The sequence below is a fragment of the Onthophagus taurus genome, chromosome 7 (assembly GCF_036711975.1).
Source record: "Onthophagus taurus isolate NC chromosome 7, IU_Otau_3.0, whole genome shotgun sequence".
NCBI lineage: Eukaryota > Metazoa > Arthropoda > Insecta > Coleoptera > Scarabaeidae > Onthophagus > Onthophagus taurus.
Window position 1 is genome coordinate 28,074,158 of NC_091972.1, and position 21,950 is coordinate 28,096,107.

Consider the following 21,950-nt stretch of genomic DNA (forward strand, 5'->3'; position numbering starts at 1 on the left):
TTTAATCTACACGAAGTTGAGGTAATTAGATTAAAAATTCCAAAACTACTTTTTGCTAAAAAGAGTAGATATTCATGCTCTACGTGTTTTGGAAATTGTAAAAGAGAATAGAATGATGGTAAATAGAGACCATTCCAAATTCCAGTAGCGACAAAATGGAGAATATATTCATAAATTATAAGTACGAAGGCTTTCACAGCCGGTGTTAATTAAACTAAAACTAGACCTATGTATGTAGAACTAGAAAGAAACCAGCAGAATGTTTCGGGTTAAGCCGTTTGAAAAAGTGTTTGATGTTTCGGATGCCATAATTTAGTAATACTAATTTTAGATTATGATCGAGTCGTAAATTCTTGGTTGTTACATCACTCAGATATACTTATTATAATTTATAAGATGATAAAGCATTTAAGTGATCGTCGACTCCAAGTAACATCAAACTTGTGTTCAATAGAATTTTTCAATCAACGTTTCAAATTTTCAATTTTGTGGTTCAACTTAGCAGCAACAACTAGCGTGCCAAAACTTTGTCAAAAAAAAATAACATGTAAGCAAGAAAATTAAATGTTGATTCATTTGTTGTTCTTATATTTACAGGGTAGATTTCAGAGTTTTATGAAAGTTTGTTTGTTCACAATGACACGAGACGTTGTGTGAAACGTCTCGTGTGAAATCTTCTACATTCAAAGAAACAAATTTCCATCCATATTTTCACTGCAAACAACTAAAACTGTTTTTGTGAAATTCTATAAAATTTGATATCAATTGATATCTGGGATCAGACATTGTTGTAAGAATTATTGTTGATAATTCTTGTCCAAATAAAATATTTTCAGGATACTAGGTGTGTTGTTTTCTCATCCTGCTGGGATTTTCTTTTGCTCAATACCGACAGTTTATTCAAGAAACAAATTTCCACCCATATTTTCTCCGCAAATAACTAAAACTATATTTGTGAAATTCTATAAAATTTCTTCTAAAATATTACATTATTTCCCATGGTAGCACACATTGGACTTACTAGTGATCCCAATTATTAAATAGCTCATTTTTATAATGTACCTAATCTTAATGTTTCTTTCTTGAACGATGCTCATGCAGTGTGTGTGTGTATCGATGGCGATGTTAACGTTCACTTTATTATTAAGAAATCCAGATAATTTAACATAAATTGTTGAGAACTTTGCGTTCATTCAATTCATAACGCTTTACACAATCGATCTGTCATCATGGTTGGATAAAGTTCGATTCGTTAACTAATAAAAGCAACATTTTTCGACGGCAATTTGAAGAAGAAATGAGGTGGATAGCAATGTATATTAGCAATCAAAAAGATTTTATTTTACACTTTCGAAAACATGTCTGAAACAGAATATAAATGCAATAACAATGATGAACAACAAGACCTGATGAATAAATTTTATTTGAAAGTTTTTCCTTTATGTAAGATTATTTATTTAATACCAGAAAATATAAAAAAACATCGGATGATCAATATACACAAAAAAGAGATGTGAACATCATAGTCATAAATTTGTTATAACTAACAAAAGAAACAGAACATCAATTATATATCATCACGTAAAACATGATTATTTGTGGAAAAAACTTGATACGGAGGAGTTTCTACGTTTTATTGGACATTTGATAGTAACAGAAAATTGAAAATCCCATAATCAAGGATTTACGAATTTATGGAATGTAATGAACGCTCTATATTCGTTAAGATCATGGCTAGAAACTATTCATTTTTGATGATATAGGTTTTCTTCTTGTTAAAGAATTAGAAAAGAAAAATCGGTCTATAATTAGTCACTGCATGAGGAGGAAAGATAAGTATAATTTAGATATAATTTTTGATGGTAAAAGTATGACAAGTCAACATCTTGGACAAGCTTCTTCGAATACAGCCAAGTGATAAACAAAAAGAGAAGATGGCTTGTATCGATTTTTTACAATATAACATATACAGGCTGAAGAATGCCAAAATTTCAAACGCTTAGCCATTTTTTGAACCTATCTAATCAATTTTTCAAACAAAAATTATGATTATCATGGATTTACCTAATTTTGAAGTTATGAGCTTTGTTCCTACAGATAATCAGAAATAAATTAGTGCCTTGTTCCTGATTGTATCACAAGACACAAGCATCAATATGATGAGATTGTAATTTGCCAACGATTCTTGTACCACACTATGTTTCTAAACTTCTTAAACCAACAACGTAAGCTTTACATAGTAGTATCGCACCAAATGTCCAAAATAATCCCTAATATGAAAGAACATAGATTAGAAGTTAAATTAAATTGCATTTCTAATATTTAAATGTTAATTAGTCCGATTTCAGTTCTAAAACAATTTTTAATAATTCCTTGGCTGCAGTCCTATAACTTCCGATTATGTAATATAGAATGTTAACTAAATAAAATCTATGATTTATGTTTGCTCAGTATTTTTTATGCACTGTGTACATAAAGTATGGAATAAATTCGATAAAAATTCGGGGAATATTCTTCCAGATAAATGCTTGGTCATCTATGTAATCCTTTTCAAGGCCATTGATTGAGATAACATTGAAATGTACAGGTGTCCCAAAATTGAGATATGACCCCCAAGTTAACATTTTTAATATCTACTAATAATAAAATTATCTGGTTAATTAAATTTTAAGACTGAAAACTACTTGTGCCTGGCAGTATCCCAAACAATTGATAAATTCATGCGGAATCATAATGATTGTATCTTTACTAAGTCGTCAAACGATTTAAAATTAGTTTTAAGATAACCCCATAAAAAATAATCCAAAAGATTGAGATCAGGGTATCTTAGTGGTCATTCAATTGATCCATGCCTTCCAATCCACCTATTAGGAAATACTACTTTATCGAGATATTGCGTAACCTGAACTGGATGATGTGGTGGTGCACCATCTTGCATGAACCATGAATTTTCGTCATGTAACATCGGGTCATTACCACTGGGAAATGAATTTCTTAAATTGGGGACCGAAATATCGTAATTTATTGTTAATAATTTCTGTCCAAACATAATTTTTTCAGGATATGTTGTTTTCTTATCCAGCTGGGATTGTCTTTTGCTCAATACCGATAATTTTGTCGACATAGGGTGTGCTAAATAAAAAATACTCAAAAATTTACGTAGAATCCATAAATGCAACAAAATCAGGAGAGTTCCTATTTAAAAATGTCAACTTAGGCATAATATCTCAATTTTACGATTTTTTAAATTCCCTTACAATACAGGGTGTAAAAGAGACAGTTTCATACTGTATCGATTTGCCAAATATCGAATCTGTAGTAGTTATAGTTTAAAAGAAAAAACGTAGAGTCCCAAAAAATTTGAACATCCTGTATTTCGAAAACGGTTGATTTGCGGACACTTGTCAATTTATTTGCGACTGTAGTACTACCTATAAATATTTAAACATTGTTTTAAAATACCTGTATATTTCCTTAAAAAGTTTAATAATTAAATCTGTAGAGGTGAGTTAAAAAATCATAAGATATCTGTTTATAAAAAATAAGGAAATGTTTACGGCACTATTCAATTAAAACCTCAAAATAGTGAACCATTTTAATCTAATAGTGCAGCTCAACAACAACAAAAAAGTAAGACACTGCGAAATTTCGAGATTATCATGAGAGCTTTTCTATTTTTCTTAAACAGGCACATTAATTCTGAATCAAATTTGCTTTAAAATGTTCGTTATTTCATAACAATATCTCAATTCGTTCTTACGATACGATTTTTTAAATTTATTTTCTAAAAATTTTTAAATAATCGAATTTGCAGAGGTGGGAGAGCTTATCCTGTAGGAACTTAATTAGGTGGAGTAAAATCTTATAGTTATTTGACAGCTCAAATGCAGTACTTGTAACTTTCAGGTATACAGGGTGTTAAATAAAGAATGTAAAATATTTAAAGAGGTAATAGTATAGACCAAAATATACAAAAAAGTCTTAAGAAATCTCGCAAATGAACAGTTTCAGCATGAGAAACTGAGAACATTTAAATCAAACTTTTCCACGTAGATAGACAGGAAGAGGTGATACTGTACTACGGCCTGCAAGATTGCCTGATTTACACCTTCTAGACTTCTTTTTCTGGGGATATTTGAAAACATTAGTTTATGGTACTACTGTGAATACCTTCGAAGAGTTGCCGCTACGAATTAATCAACAGTGCCAATGAGGAGATTTTAGAAAGAGTTCGTGCCTATTTGGATAAGGAAGGAGAACATTTCGAACATCTTATTTAACTTAATTTTTTGTTTTTGTTACAAACTTCTTTTATTTGTTTGTACATAATGAATTTTTTTTTAAAAAAAGTTATTATTTAACATTTCATTTGCGGGCCCATGTTTATTCACACTTTTTCATACTATTACTTCTTTAAATATATTATATTCTTTTTTTAACACCCTGTATACCGTAAATTTTAAACATGTCAAACATGTATGTATATAAATAAAACTAATACTTTTATAAAGTTGGTACTAAAATATGACACTCGTGACGTTTAAAACATTCCATTGTGATGAATATCTCAAAATTTCTGTAAAAATTACCAACGATGCTGTTCTTGAAATGGTGCCTTCCTAACCCAGATAAATTTAAGAAAGACATCAGCGACACCGCACTTCCCGGAAGGATTCTCAGTTACTCGCTTAAAATCACTAACAGGTCACGTACGATGTATTTTTTTCGTGAAATCTTGGGAATGAAAATTCTTAGACATAACGAATACTCAGAAGATAGTAATAGAAACGAAGGAGTAGGTGGAGGTTACGGTGAAGCTCGTTGGAGTAAAACGATGGTCGGATATGGTCCTGAAGATAAGTTTTTTGCCTTAGAATTGATTTATAATTATCCAATACAGTATTACGATAAAGGAAATGCTTTAATTTGTATTACAATAAAAAGTAGTAATTGTTTGAAAAGAGCAAAAAAGAATGGATGGCCAATTATTGAGAGTAACAGATTAGAAGCTCCAGATGGATTTAAGTTTCAAATTTTAGACGAACCTCAACCAACTAAAACAGATCCTATTATAAACATTGTTTTGGCAGTATCTAAAATTAAACATTCACTTAAGTATTGGCACGATATGCTAGGGATGGACTTAATCGAAACAAATATTGTTGGATATAATCATTGCGAAACGGTGGTTGTATTAAAACAAATTAAACATCCTATTGAACATGGTGATTCTGGAGGAAGATTGTCTATATCTCTACCGGATAAAGATCAAGAATTTTTAGAGTATAAACTTGAAAAATTTGGATATAAAGTTGTTGTTCCTGTTGTCACATATGAAAATGATCTTTTATTGTTGTTGTTGCAAGACCCGGATGGGCATGAACTTGGTTATTACAATAAGAAGGGTTATGGTAAAATTGCGATTTATTCCCCTAGCGATGAAAAAATCTTGGACAGAATGCTTGCCGTAGAAAAAGAAATCGAGGTAAAAGACGAACCGGCAAAAAGGATTGAATCCAGAAAAATTCTTGAATCAATGAGAAGAAAGCAAGTTTCAGATCAACTATTAAGACAATGCGAAAATGATTTAATGCGAAGTTATTGCAACAAGTTTAAAGAGTTCTATTCTAAAAAGAGATTTTTAATTAAAAATATTTCTAAAGATGTAATTGTGACTTCTGTGTCATCTGAAGATTCAATTATTAAAGAAAAAAAATCAAAAAGTGAAACTAATTTATTAGAAACTAACGAGAGAGAACAAAAACAAGAAGTCTCAGAAAAATCTATTGAAGAGAAATCAGAAGATCTTAATAAAACTGAAGATAAATCTGTACTTGTTATGTTGACATCCGCAACTGTAATTTATAAGCAAACCCCCAAAGATGAAAGTATGACCAATACTGACTCAAAAAATGCTTTAATCGATTTGGAGGATAAATATACAGAAACTCAGAATGAAGAATTTAATAGTCAATCAATGGACGAATCTAATCAATTATTTGATGACTTAACTTTTTGTAAAACAAAATTAAAAGAGTATAGATCGAAATCTCCAGATCCATCAAGAACAACTCCTACCTTTAATTATTCTCAAGTACATAGATCAAAATCAAGGGATTGTGCTGGTACTTGGATCAGAAATGATAATCTTCAATGTTCAAGATTTGATAAACAAAATGTTACATTTTCTAAAGATGTCAGAAAGTGTTCTAAACCTAATATTCAGTGCAGAACAAGGACGCCAAATAAAAATAACGGTGGAATTGATTCAGAAAAACTAAAAAGCCCCCATGAAACAAAGAAAAATATAAAATCTGAAAGAAAAGAAAAAAGTGCGAAGCATTATGAAAATTATTCCGGTTTTCAAAAACCGGTGCAACAAAAAAAATTAAACAATGAGTTCCACGCTAAAAAAGATGAAAAAAAGTACGTTAAAAACACAAAAGCTGGTGGTTATGCAAAGGAACAGTATCAAAACGCAAATCATAATAAAACAATTAAATTAAACGCAATAAATTTAGATAGTTATCAACCAAAAAGAGTCTCTTCAAAATATAGTAACACTTCCGAAGAATTTATATGTCTTACAGAAATGAATGTTGACTTAGAAGAAGATAAAATATTTGAAAACCTCAAAAACAGTTTTATGGATCTAGACAACAAGAAAAGTTTAGAACTCTCCGATTATGAAAAAGCAAGAATTTCAGATTTTAAAGTTAGCGATTTATTTATTTTCAATGACGACGCCAATTCTAAAGAACATAACAAAAATAATAAAGACGATAAATTCGAATATAATAACTTAGAAAATGAAAGAGAAACTGAAACGATTAATGATGGAGCGAGAATTAAACAAAGCAAAGAAATGATAACACGTAAAAGTATTGAATCAATTTTGAAAGAGGATAAAAAAGAAAATTTTTCGGCAAAACTAAAAGGTTGGGTAGAACAAAGTACATATAAAGATATTTTATTGGAGAGTCAATGTAAAATCGAGAAAAATCAATGTAGAAAAGTTAATAACGAAAATAAAATAATTGGTGATGTTTAAGAAATTATTATAAAATAAATTTAAAAGTGTTTGTCAAAAGGACATAATTAAAATCAAGACTAAATTGAGCGTGAAACAAAACGTAAAGAAGAAAATATATAAAAAAAATTTTGTCAATGTCTAAAAAAAATTAAAACCCACAAATTCCAAAAGTAGATTCTTTAAGTTACTTAATTGACATTTATCTGTCAGCTAATTTTGTCAATTTCATTAACCATACATCAATTTGAAACACTCTACATCAAAATTAAAAGTATTCATGTAATCAATACAAAGTAATAAAAAAAAATGTTTAAAGGCGGTTTTTCAAGATTAGAAAAAGGATGTGGAATAGGAGAAGAACTCGATGGATCTATCGTTTCATACACTCTAAAAATTATCGAACGAAGCAAATCGATTTATTTCTTTAGAAATATCTTAGGAATGAGAGTGATATGCCACCGGGAATACGAACAAGGAAACAATTTAAGAAACGACTTAAACATAAACCACGACAGTTGTTGGAGTAGTACAATACTTTCTTATGGAAAAGAACATAACTATTTAAATTTGGAATTAATTTATATTTACAACAAAAAATCTTATTTAACGGGAAATATATTTAAAGGAATGACAATAAGATGTAGTAGATGTTTAAAACGTGCCAAGACCTTAGGATGGCCGGTTCTTCCGGGAAATATCCTACAATCACCGGGAGGTTACTTATTTTACATCCTCGACGAACCCCAACCGATTCGAACGGATCCTATTGTTAAAATTAGTCTTGCAGTAGCCGATTTGAAGGCTTCGAAAGCGTTTTATAACGGTTTAATTGGATTCCGATTTTGTGAGAATTATTATCAAGCTTCTAATCCAAACATAGCTATTCTTGGATTACAACAATTTGATGCAAAATTAGAACTAACACAAAACGAAGGTGCCATCAAAGGTGAAAACACCGGTATTTTAGGTGTTGGAGCTGAGTACAACGAACAAATAGCTCTCGAAGAAAGATTTATCAACAAAAAAAAGGAAAATATAATTATCCCATTAATTCCAATGGACACTCCCGATAAATCCACCATGGCAATTTTTAAAGTAAAAGATCCCGACGGGCATGAAATTATCTTTTACGAATTCACCCCCTATCAAAATGTCTTTCAATACTCACCCGAAGACGAAAGTCGCATGGTTAAACTATTCGAAGATGACGAAATTCCCGAGGACAATAAAAACTGGGATTCTAAGAAATCCTTTGGAAAAAAAACGTCTAAATCTCGATTAAGCAAAGAGGTTTCTTGTGAAGCGATTAAATTAAAAATAAAAGAAATCACCAGGTCTTTAGGATCGATGCGCCCACATAAATCGAAAGATTCACAGGAAAATTTAGAGGACGATGAACCAGAAGCAGGGGGAAGTTCAAAAGTGGAAAAATGTCCAACGACTGTTTTAAAAGGAATCTCGAGAAGTCTTGGTTCCATTAAAGATTTTGGGCGATTATTAAAAAGTCGATCAGATATGATTTGTTGTAAAGACTGTAAAGATAAACAAGAAAAACTCTCGATTAACAAAGATGAAGCAAATCACTTAGGTGATAAAACAATAAGTAGATCAGAACAAATTTACCAAGAAGATGAATCGAATGCCCAAGATTCAGTGGCTACTCAAGAGCCGGTCGCAATCGAAGTTCAAGCATCCGCTAAAAAAGAATTGAAAATGAATAGGGGTGTATCAAACGAAGCAAATAAATCGGCTCAATACACTGGATTAAGAATTAAAACAACATCCAGAGGGACAAATTCGGAACAAAGATTAGTTGACTCAACAACTGAAGATGACTTAAATCAAAAAAGTTTTAAATCTACTTTTACTTGCGCAAATAATCCGTTTAAGGAAGATGTTAAATGTGTGAACATTAAATGCGATGATACAAAAAACATTGTTAAGGATAGTATTAAAAATCTTTTACGAAAAACTTCTTCGTTGATTCGACGATCCAATAACGAGCAATGCAGAAAATCTGAAGACTTGATGGTTGATGGCCATTTATATTTTAATGCTAACTTCGATATTATTCCACCCTATAAAATTCCTAGTTTTGTAAAATCAGAAACTTCCAAAACAAGTGCAGCTGAACAATCAGAAAATCAAGAAGTGGAAAAAGAAAATTAATAATATGAATATTGGTAAGTTTTTTTGCAACATTTAAATCTGGTATATGACTAACAAAGTCAGATGGTGTTTTCTTAGAACTAAATCGATTTGTTGGCATAAGTTTTAATAATCATAAGAGTTTTGTTATACAGGGTGATTCTCAACCTATACGCTTAAACTTGGGGATTTACTCCTCAAGACAAATAATGACTAATAGGCGAAAAATGTGTAGTAAAAGATTTTCTGTTTCATAGATATCTGTGATATCTACTTAAGAATACATAGAACATTTTAAAATAACTTCACACCAAGTGTTTAAAGTTATATCCCATCTTTTCTATCAATTAGGCTGCGAATCCACGATCTCCCACTAGCGCAGCCTAAAGCAGGGTGTTGGCGGATTGTCTGGGCAGCAGCATGTATCTGATTTTGCAATATTTGCTCAGTATTAACTTCTGTGGCAAACACTATGCTTTTTAAATGACCCAAAAAGTATAAATCAAGAGGATTGAGGCCGGGCAATCGCTGTAGCCAGGCCATTGGACCATCTCGACTTATCCATCTTCCAGGAAACACATTATCTAGATGTCGCTGGTTATATCGGATAACTAGGAAACTAAAAAAGTTTTACTACAATTTTTTTTCATCTTTTAGTCATTATTTGTCAATCAGCCTGTATATGTATATGCGCATACAGAGAAAAAATTGCATCAATGCAAAAATTTTACATTGCGATATAGATGAATCAACATGTATATGTACTATAGGTGTATGTAAATGTGATAACTAAAAGACGAAATTAGCTATATTGTTCAAATTTTCCACATGTCTATTAAACTTGAGCAATATTGCAATATTGTGAATGTGAAAATGCATTCCAACAATATGTTTAATAGGTTTTCAAAAGCCAAGATAAATAGCAAGCGAATAGAATAGCAGAAAATATGAATATCTTCCTAAGTCATAGGAAGTTATAGGAAGCATCCTAAAGTATTACCTACAATTACTCAATTAGTGATGGTGAAAGTGTAACAATTTGCATGATGTGGAACGAATCTAAAAAGATAAGCAACGATGATAGGCTGTCTTTGGATATTAAACTAAAAGTCCCATTTATAAATTATTAAAAATAATTACTAATTGTAAATGGCCATACACCATTGGCTGTAGTGGAAATCACTCGTTAATTGAAATAGAAAGAAGGAAAACTTCGTTTCTCTTATAAATAATAACGCCCTGGGAATTCCACTAATGTCATAAACAGATGCATCATTCCGAACATGTACAAGAGTTAGCCCAACAAATTTGGTTAAAGTTTAATGAAAAATTTGATATTCTTCAATATTCATCGAAGGGTTATCATTCCCGCTTGCTATTCCATTTCTATATGATTCACGCCTTATTTCGTTTTTAGTCGTTGAAACAATTCATGAGTAATATCAAGTTCCATCGTTATACATAATGTTTTTTTAAATTTTATTGTAAACAATTTTTATTAATATCATTCTCGTTTCTCATATCAACCATTTTGTTGTTAAATGTTACATTTTGTTTATAACTATTTCACAATTACAGTTATACAAGAAATATGAAATAGTTGGAATTAAATCGTTTATGGATTATGTTTCTCTTATTTATTCTAAACAACTGTTAACATTAGTTTAATGCATAATACTCATTTTCTTTGCCTTTAGTATGAGGTCAAGGTCACATGGGAGTATGATACAATCCCATACCCATCCCCAGCGGTACTGTTACCGCTTTACATCAGCCATAGTAAGCCGTAGGGGCAAACAATTACTGTAAGCTGTAGTATTCCTGATATCATAAGCGACAATTAACAACAATTTCACATGGGAAGCTGATTTTTGCTTTCTTGGCGATCAGAGATGATTATTCACGAAAAAAATAGTTACTGTTCTGTAATTTAACTTCCGTCAGGGAACCTACTTCACTACAACATTCCGCAAGTACTGATTGTTTTTCGAAATCCGAAGCAAAGCGAGTCCATAACTTAAATAACGTCGATCGTTTGTCTCTCTCCTGCGTTATCAACTGGAAGAGCTCTATTATGAAACTTTACGATATGGAAGGTTATTCTGCTCAACAGCATCCGCCCATCCGCTATGATACCTTTGGGTATTTTCCCCATGAAAGCAGTCTTATTCAGCGGTAACCAAAGAGCTGATCAAAGCATATCGTTCATGTAGAAAGACATAACATTCTCCAACCCTATTAGAATGGGATCACTTCAACTTGTCTAGTTTTTTAGAAAACCACTCTATACCACACAGGTTCGACCGCTTCGACTCAAGATCAATATATTCTACAAATTAGTATGATGCAATGTCCTTTAACACAGTTTCTTTGAGACTTTATTTTGCAGATGCATATAATAATACGGATTTTCCAGTTTATTAAGGGATGGGATACTTTACCCTTAAAATTTTTTGAAACTTGACAAAATTACCAAACTTAAGAATTTTCGTTTTAGGCTATATGAAATTGGGACATTCGGATTTTGACATTTCTTGCTCATGAACGAATTTGTACCATGCTTTGTCATTCAGAATTTTTTAGTTTCTTATAGGGTTCATCCTCTCTTGCTATGGTTGGTAAAAACGACTAATTCTATGAACAAGTAAATAATGACATAATAAGAGTGGTGAGATCATAAGAAATCGAAATAATTGGAGATATCAATGCAACACAGGTAAAAAAAACAGGATAAAGTGGTAGACCAGAACGAAGAGGAAACATAAAAAAATCCATTATAGAGTACACAATAACGAGATAAAAACAAATCTAAATGTACAGGATGTGAAAGTGTATAGAGAAGCGACATACGGTAGCCACAACCACCTGATAAGAGCAAATATAGTGAACCAAACAAATATAGTTTAACTGATGAAAGCATTCAAATGCTACACAAAACTAGAAAACATGCAATATAAAAACAACGAAGAACCGACAAATTAGGGAACCATATTGCTGGAACGAAGAAATAAACGATGCAATAACAGACAAGAGAGAAAAATACAGCAATAACACTCGGAAAATGGGACGACTACTTTAAGCAGTTACTAACAGAAGATATACCGAACTTCTTTAAGAACCAGAGAAGTAAGTCTATACCTAACGGCACCCCAATCGGAATAACCATAAAGAATGCATGTAAATCCAAACGAGGAAAGCGAAAGCAACGACCCGACCCTCGGTAACATCCCAGCAGTGCTTGCAAAATGTGTAACAACAAAACATTACAAAACTTGAGGCACTATTTTAAAACTGTCTTAACGGTAAACCAATTCCAGAATAATTGAATACAGGTGTTATATCTACCATACACAAAAAGGAGATGGGCACGTTATATAGAGTATATGACAAGATCCCGCCTAACAAAATAGACCTAGAACACTAAGATATGGAAGCAGATGAGCAGACAGGATTTTGCGCAGGAAGATCAACAAGAGACAATTCTTAATCTCCTAGTTAGTAAAAAAACGTATGACAGCATCCCATAAATCAAGTTATAAGAAGCAATCAAAAAGAACAAGCAACAGCTAATATCAAAATTGAAAGTTCAGAGTGGTATACAGGAAATGGGGCCTACTCATGGGAAGAACATCAGTAGAACGTTCACCTGAATGTTGGGATGTGCATAAAATATACCATGAAGTACAAATATTTGGGAGCACAAATAATCGTGCTTTTTACGTGTCTTTTTTGTAGTCCACAGCCGGGTTGGGGTCCAATAACGTTAGCCAAGTTGCCCACCTTTTTATTGCCCTCAATATATTTGTGATCTGCAACCCGCCATAGAGTAACTTTATGACCTCTGGCGAATTTTCTTAGGTTATCGGTACCTGAATTACATTTCCGACTATCCGTAAAGATGTTTATTGATGTCCCTTTTTGTCCCTTTTCAATGTTCAAAACGGTGCAGAAGGTTATAACAAGAACCTCAGCTTGAAAAATGGTTATATTTGAGCCTAAGGGCATCTTAATGCGGCTATTTGGTCCGCTTATAGCTACTTCGAATTCACTGTCTGTGACTCCTCTTTTGAGTTGAGGCTCACCCTTTCTTATATGGCTGGTCGAAATTATATTCTGTCGGTATATGATCCATTTTAATTTGAATGAAGTGGTTTAGACATGGGTCCCCGAGGATTTTGACGTGTTCTCTAAGGTTACCCTGCATCAGCTTGAGTGAAGAATATGTCTTCATTGATAAGGCACTCAAAGCTAACAGAGTTATATACGGTATTATATACAAATTCCTTATATACTTTATATATGCCAGAATCTAAAAAAATATATATTTTAAGCAGTAATTTTTGAAATATAATTTTTTTGCTCAATGAAAATGAGTATAAGATTTCTTTTCAACATTTGTCGGTGGTTAGAAGAGGGTTAATAAATGTAGTTTTGAAGAGTTGTGACATCAAAAATACCTAAAATGATTACATTCTTGACGTCAACGTTTTGATAGTTTACGACATTCTATCAAAATTGATTTGTATTAAAATTTATCCATCAACACACTATTTCAACAATTATGATTATTTACAAGTAAAATAAACTAAAAATTTAACTAATAAAAAATGTATTCGGAAAGATTACTGAATTATTCATTAAAAATCATCCATAGAACTGAAACCATTCATTTCTTTAAGAACATCCTCGGCATGAAAGTACTAAGACACACGGAATCTTCGGAAGATGTAGATTTGTGTGAAGACCGTTGGAGTAAAACTATGGTTGGATATGGACCCGAAAATAAATTCTTTGCCTTAGAATTAAATTTCGATTATAAAACTGAGAATTATTCAAAAGGAAATGCATTTATTGGAATAACAATTAGAGACGTTGAATGTTTGCAAAGAGCTAGAATTGAGAAATATCCCATCGTTGATGGAAACGTTTTGTTCTCACCGGGAGGATACAAATTTATCATAATTAACGAAACGCCATTACCAAATGTCGATCCTATTGTTAAAATATCTTTTGGAATTAATAACATGAAAAAAGCTATAGACTTTTGGGTTAAATTGTTAGGTTTAACGGTTTTTAAGGATAATCCAGATAATTTATTGGTAGGATTTAATGGAACAGAAACTAAGTTGGAATTAAGACAAATTCATAGTTATATTATAAAAGGAGAGAATACAGGAAGATTAGCTTTAGGGATGTCTTACGATCGATTAAAAGATTTGGAAGCAAAAGCTCATAAATCTAACAGAAAAATTCTTATTCCCTTAACTTCGATTGAAACACCTGGAAGAGCTAAAGTGAACATCTTAGCTTTAGCAGATTCAGATGGGCATGAAAATTACTTTTTAGAAAAGAATGAATTTTTAAGCATTTCTAAATATTCGCCGAATGATGAAAAATTATTAAATAAAATGATGGGCGTCGAGAAACAAATTTGTTTGATGTTAGCTAGAGATGTAAGAGATTCTCCATCAAAAGCTTCTTATAAATCGACTGAATCGTTACGAATTCGTGCTGTAAACTTATTAAAAAACAAAGCTCATTCTCTAATTCAAGACATTCGAGAAAGGAAACAATCCAAAATAGTTCCAAGAAAAAACACTGAAATTGGTACTACAAGTGAAAAAGAAAATCTATTGGGGTTAACTAATTTAGATGTAGATTCAGAAAGTGATGGTGTTATAAAAAAGGGTTACTACAAACAAAATAAAAATATAAAGACTCCATCTGATTCTGGAAATTCATTTGAAGAATATGATGAAGATTCGCCAGACATACAATCTTCAAAAAGCGATTCGATAACTAATATAATTAAAGAAGGATTTAAAAATATGAAAGAACATTCTGAGTTAACAAAAAATAATTTAAGTCCTCGACAATCAGCATCATCTAAAACCTCAGCTAACATAGTAAAAAAATCCGAAGAAAATGATGCGAATAAGAATAAAAATACCAAAACATCTAAACCTCCCTTAAAAGCTGAAAACATTCAACAACGATCAAAAAATTCAAAAAATGAACCGACCTCATCACATATGCAAGCTGCGATTAATCCGGATGATTTAAAGAAACATAATCTTGGTAAAAAAAGGAAAGAAGCTGGTAAAGACACTGAAGGTCGCGATATGAGGTCAGATAACGCTGAAAAGGTTCAAGAAACAAAGAAGGAAGAAAACAAAACTTTGTCGAAGTTCGATGACACGGTGAGAGGACTTAAAAGCGTCACTCTTTGTGTCGATGATTCATTTAGTGGGATGGAGCTAGGAAAAATTAATGTCCAGAAAGAAATCAAAAAAGAAAATGTGCACAACAAGAAGAAATTGAATGAATCGATAAAAAATAAGAAAGATTTATCTACAAAAGATTCAAATTATTCATCCTCTAGTAATAACACGGATATTGAAAAAGAAAATGACCCTAAAAAAGAAAAAATAAGGCTTATTAAAAAAATACTTAAAGAACAGAATTCTGAAGAGACTTTAAATACGTTAATTTCTGAAAAATCGTCCGAATACAATTCTTTAGACAGTTTCAGTTCACTTCAACAGCCTCGCTTTAAAAAGTGTACTTCGAATAATTCGAAATTGGATTTTAAAACACCTAGTGATCAATCTATAGCTTCTGCAAGAAAAAGAAATGTTGATAAAAAACAAGAACCACTAAAGGAAAAAATAAAGATTGTTCCAAAAAAAGTTAAACCAGAAAATCAACAAAAAGATCTTGAAAGAAAAAAATTAGAATTAAAAAAACCACTTAATCCAAAAGGTGTTAAGGCAAATAAAGATCCACAAAAAAATAAACAACTTCTCCAAAATGCATCGAATTCGTTTCGTAAAAAAAGAATTGCTGATGAACTTGTTGAAATGGAATCAAAGCGAAGAGATGAAGTCTTTAAAAGTATTGAGGATATTAGAAGTAGCTCTTCAACTATAACCATTAAAATAAAAAAGAATAAATAAGAAAACTTTGATGGAAGTAGATGTTGAGATATCTAAATGTAATAATACAAAACGTTTTAGCTACTGTTCAAGTTAAACCAAGAGACTTTTATTATAAAAATTAAGTATTACGACCAGCTTTTGGAATTGAGGATGTAAAAGTGTTAAAACTATCACAGAAATAAATCGAAACAATTTCGTAAAATTTTGGCGAAGAAGTTGGGTTGTTTAAAATTGGGATTTAAAATAAAACTACAAATTTCTAATTTGACAAAAATAACGTCAATAATGTCAACCTCAACAATTCCTTTTGGTTAAAATATCGAATAAAATGTATAATGAAAATTAACTGTTACTTATTACTGTACGAATTATTAAAGACTAAATGGCTCCCAAAAGAAAATTTAAGCTCAAGTATTACAAACATCCAAAATTCAAATAGTTTGATCGATCAAACAATGTGTAATGGCAATTTTAAAATTCACGGAAGAAATTTGCACTATTCCTTAAAGATCGGAGATCGAAAGCGAACAATTAAATTTTATAGAGACATCCTGGGGATGAAAATTTTAAGACACGACGAGTCTATTTATGATAATTCAAGTGGAGAATTAAGTCACGAAGAAAGATGGAGCAAAACGATGGTCGGTTATGGGGCTGAAGATGATTATTTCGCTTTCGAATTGATTTATAATTACCCGATTCATAATTATTTAAAAGGAAATGATGTTATTTCGGTTACCATTAAAAGTAAAGAAGCGATTAAAAGGGCTAAATCGCATCATTGGCCCATTTTAGACGGAAACGTTCTCGAAGCACCAGGAGGTTACCGATTTCACATTTTAGATGAACGGCAACCGAACAAATACGATCCAATTGTTAAAATCACTTTAGCTTGTACCGATTATAAGAGAACCCTTTATTATTGGCATACAATTTTAGGCCTGATTCTTTACGAACGAGATAATAAAAAGAAATCTGTTACCGTTGGATTTAAAAGTAATGAAGTAAAAATTGAATTTCAAGAGATCGATCAAAAGATACAACGCGGTGATGTAGCAGGAAGAATTTGTTTTTCTTGTCCGTATTATCAACAACCGGAAATTGAAGAGAGAATCCGCGACAAACATTACAAAATTCTCGTTCCTTTAGTTCCCTTAGTAAATCCTGGAAAATGTTACGTTAGAGTTTTAATTCTTGCCGATCCAGATAAACACGAAGTTTGTTTTGTTGATGATTTAGCTTTTAGACAATTATCCCAATATGCACCCGAAGACGAAATCATCCTCGATAAATGTCTCGAAATAGAAAACGAAAAATATAATAAAATCGGTTTGTTTTAATTTACCAATCTTCTAAGTTTATTAATTATTTTAAATGTTTGTTATTAGGTGAACCAGCCAAATTAGCAGAAAATAAACAAATACGAGATTCGTTTAGAAAAACACAAATATCCCAACAAAACTATTTGAAGAAAAATGTCTCAATTCTTTTACCGGTAACAAATGTTATGTCAAGAAGCAGTTATAACTCGAACGAATCTAACAGTTCGTCAAAAACTAAAGAAACCAATTACACGAGGAGCACTATACCACAAAAGCTAACGGTGAAAGTGACCAAAACGAAGAAGATATCTCAACCGCTTTTACCATCATCGACAAAGACCAGGGAACCCAATGTACAAAAAGAAGAAATCAAATTATCCGACACAAGTCAACCGATTACAACTTCAAATTCGAATGTTGTTCAATCTAATTCCACTTCAACCTCCTCTAATTCGACTACAAATTCAAGATCGGAATTAAACACTCATGAAAATATTGAAAATTTCATAAAAACTATGATGTTGAATAAATTGGAAGAAGAAATTTCTTCAAAAGTCGCAGGAAAATTAGATGCGGCGATTAATAAAGTTATCGCGGAGAAAATTAATGAAACTGTTAATAAAGTTGTCGAAGAAAAGATCCTCGAAAGTGTAACTAAGGCGGTAGCGCAAATGGAAGATTCGATGAAGCTGACCGTACCGAGATTGCTTCCAGTTATTCAAGAGGAGGCTGAAATTGTTCATAGTTTTCCTTGTTTGTTGTATCACAAAGAGCCGACGAGGATACCAAGGAAGTGTGGAAAACGTTATAGAAGAGGAAGAATTGTGGGTTCTTAAAAAATAGGAAAATTTGTTTTTGTTATAATAGAAACTTGATTTTGAAATAAATACAATGTCTTGAACATGAAATTCATTTTATTTATTTTTTAAAATAAAAGATAATCTTTAAATCTAATAATATTAACTGTGTACAAAACGTGCCTCTTGAAATAGTTAGGTGAATAACTTAAAACTTAGGAGTTTGTTTTAGGCTCGTTACTACCATGTTCTGGTTAAGCTATCTAAGGGATTATTACCACGGTTACGGCTATTTTATGCGCTCTGATTGGTTAGTAGATGGGTTTATCTATAAGATAAATTTATTTTATTATAAATTTATAGATAGATTTATAAGATAAATGGACCTAAGGTCCATTACTACCATCTTTTAGATAAATTTATCTTATAGATAAACCCATCTACTAGCCAATCAGAGCGCGTAAAATAGCAATAACCTTGGTAATAATCCCTTAGATAGTTGAACCAGAAGATGGTAATAACGAGCCTTAGGTCCATTACTACCATCTTTTAGTTAAATTTATCTTATAGATAAACCCATCTACTAGCCAATCAGAGCGCGTAAAATAGCCGTTACCGTGGTAATAATCCCTTAGATAGCTTAACCAGAAGATGGTAGTAACGCGCCTTAGGTCCATTACTACCATCTTTTAGTTAAATTTATCTTATGGACAAATCCATCTACTAGCCAATCAGAGCGCGTAAAATAGCCGTAACAGTGGTAATAATCCCTTAGATAGCTTAACCAAAAGATAGTAGTAACGAGCCTTAATAGGTTAAATAAACTGCTTTCTCAGTATTATAAAAACTAAATAAATATAATTAATCCTTGTGTTACATAGGTTAGGTAATAAATAGGAACTGAAGTAAATATAAGAAATAATATAAGATGTTTAGAATTTTTTGCCAACAATATTCAGATAAATGAAAAATGATATAAGTTAAAATACCTGAAAGAATCAGAGAGCAACCATGTAGCTCATATATGGGAGAAATGTGAGAGCCAATTTTAACGAAAAATAAAGTAGTGGGCAGAAAATGGAGGAAAAAAGACATCTGCACAACACTACCTTCAGACTATTTGCCTGTAAGACAATGTGCGAAGGAAATCCATGAAGATCGTCTACTACTTAAAGTGTGATAGCAGAATGGTCCACTTATTGTCAAGTTTCCATAGATATATTTTTTATATCTTAAAAGATAGCTTCTGTATTCTAACATTCATATCAACAACATTCTAAATTGCTATCATTAAATAATTTAGTGGTTGATCGCTAATATACAGGTAGGTAAGTCGGAAAGCAATCTTTGAACCGATAAAGTAGGCGTCATAATAAGACGATTCAATATAACGTGTCTTACACACAAAATGTTCTGAAGCAGGATTGAAGCACAATTTTCGAACGGCTATAAAGGCATAATAAAAGAATGTAATTTTCTTAACCAAAAAGGCAATATGTTAAAAGTGTGTATAGAATGAATGTATGTATAGAATGTGTATAAGAAAATTAAATGAAGAGATTTGATTTGATGCAGTTGATTAGATGGGATTCTGCTGATTGACTTTGATTGAGCTTAGTACATGGGTAGACGATTAACGAAATTGTAACATTGACTGTGTTTTTGTTTTGCTTTTACAAATACTTATATAATTAATCGGAAAATGAATAGCGGAACCATAACATTGTAATAGACCATGTAATAGACATATTCAAAAAAAAAATTAAGTATAGCTATAGCGCATCAAATGATGTAAAACTTAGAAACAGAGGATTTCTCATTTTTACAGGAGGGTGGAGTATCACATTCTAAGTGCCAGTTTATGCTTTTACCTGTACTTCAGTACCACAAAAGTACTGTTTCTTCTAGTACCATGATGTAAAACTATTTAAAATGAATAAAAACACTGAACTATGATTTTACCCCTCAATAAAATGTTTTTTTTTGAATTTGATGGAACTTTTATGACCCCATCCCCAACCCACTTACAGAGGTGACAAAAAATACAAACACATATAATTTACAATGAATTATAAACTTCTATGCACAAATTATCGTACTTTTCATTTTTTTCAATGCTTGGAACGCCAAGGGTTAATGAATACCTTGCTACATCATTAATCATTAATTATACCGTTGGGAATAATGTAAAACTTATGATTAAATTCAGAAATAAAGCATTATAAAGGTGATCCTGAATATGGTGAACAGGACAGCATCTTACGTAATCTTACTATTGATGCTGCGAGATATGGGCAGCGAGCTTATTCCAAACAAAATGTAACTCGTTAGAACACCTGATGGTAATCTCTCATACGACACCGTTAGGCACAGAAAGCTATATTTCTATTATGTCGGATTCAACAATAATGTTGTTAAATTAATTAAGTCTCTCTCTTTAAGTACCATGTGTACGCAGATGATACATTTATCTATTGCCCATTTTATTTGCAAGAGGCTGAAGGTGTTTTAAGCCTATGAACAATCACCTTGGTCGCTTGGCTTTGCTGTCTGAACTGCATTCATTTCACTTACGGCCTTTGACAAAGAATGTCAAGTTAATATCATATGTAGAGAATAAAGAATGTTTAAAATGTTCGATGCCCCAGAGGTTTTACTTAAAAATTTATAACCTCAACTTGTTTGGCAAAATGATATAAAGGACATCTTACTTATCCAATTCTAAGTGTCGACACGACCATAATAGCGGTTAATTTTATATTATATCAGCAAGATACTTTTTCCTAATATAAGAATTGTTTATCTTTTTTTGTAAAGCAACTTTTAGTATCAATTGGGTAAGAAATATGGCTTACATCTTAATATTTTGAATTACTTTGTAAACACACTATTTGGACAAATAGCAACAAAACCATAATATCAATAGCAATAAGAATATTTTAATGGTTTTAAACATGAGCTCCAGTATTCGCCAAACATAAACTTAAACGCTTTTTCTGTCATTATTGACTGTGATTTTTTCTGTCATTATGGCACATTGTGATGTTCAGCAATGAATCCCGAATTCTATTGGAAATTTAGTCGAAGACGTGGAAACACCGAAATGTTGAATTTTCTGTTGCGATGTATGTGCACTAAGAAACTATGAAAAATATGATATAGAGTGTTGTAACTTATAGGAGTAGGTCCGGTTTGGTATTTTGTGAGGCAATATAACCACCTAGCGATTTTTGGATGAGATGGTTGAGAACTCATATTCTTTTATTTCGTCAGAAGTTGGAAGCTTCACTTTTCCAACAAGATAATGCTAATCCTCATTTTCTAAGATGTTCAATTTCAGATGTTCTAACCGATTTATAGAGGGTAACATCAATCTCTTATCATGCTCACCTCGATCTTTTCGTCCAGTATTTTTAGGACAGTATTGAGAAGCTCTACAACACGAATTACTTGGAATACAATATCTCAAGAAGAACCCAAGAAGATCTTCTTGAAAATTGAAAAATGTAATATTATTATGATGAAAATTTATTGATAAATTTCAGTGCTACAATATTGTTTCGACTCGAACGAATGAGTCGTCTTCAGGCACGACTGTAAAATTAAATTATAAAATAATAAAATCTTAATTAAAGAAAAATTATAATAAAAATATTTACCGCCGTAAATTTAGGAGGAAAACTTGCGTAAGATGTACGTACATTGGATTGGT

The 21,950-nt window shown here is 31.6% G+C and overlaps 2 protein-coding genes and 1 long non-coding RNA gene across 7 annotated transcripts in view; 2 read left to right on the top strand and 1 right to left on the bottom strand.

Annotated features, from left to right (window-relative positions):
• LOC111422534 (proteoglycan-like sulfated glycoprotein papilin) overlaps positions 1-21,950 on the bottom strand; it is a 143,941-nt gene that overhangs the window by 119,409 nt on the left and 2,582 nt on the right. The window lies entirely within an intron of this gene.
• Positions 7,154-18,349, top strand: LOC111422562 (uncharacterized). Of its 2 annotated transcripts, none has more exons than XM_023055765.2 (2): positions 7,154-9,216; positions 17,508-17,597. In XM_023055765.2, the coding sequence occupies exon 1, from the start codon at positions 7,340-7,342 to the stop codon at positions 9,200-9,202; it is 1,863 nt and encodes a 620-aa protein (XP_022911533.1). In that variant the 5' UTR covers positions 7,154-7,339; the 3' UTR covers positions 9,203-9,216; positions 17,508-17,597. The 2 variants fall into 2 exon arrangements, with proteins under 2 accessions (XP_022911533.1, XP_022911542.1); XM_023055774.2 differs by lacking the exon at positions 7,154-9,216 and adding an exon at positions 16,455-17,448 and having other exon boundaries at positions 17,508-18,349.
• On the top strand, positions 20,591-21,837 carry LOC139430822 (uncharacterized). The gene is made up of 3 exons (XR_011641188.1): positions 20,591-21,363; positions 21,418-21,601; positions 21,647-21,837. It is a non-coding gene; the product is annotated as an uncharacterized lncRNA (long non-coding RNA).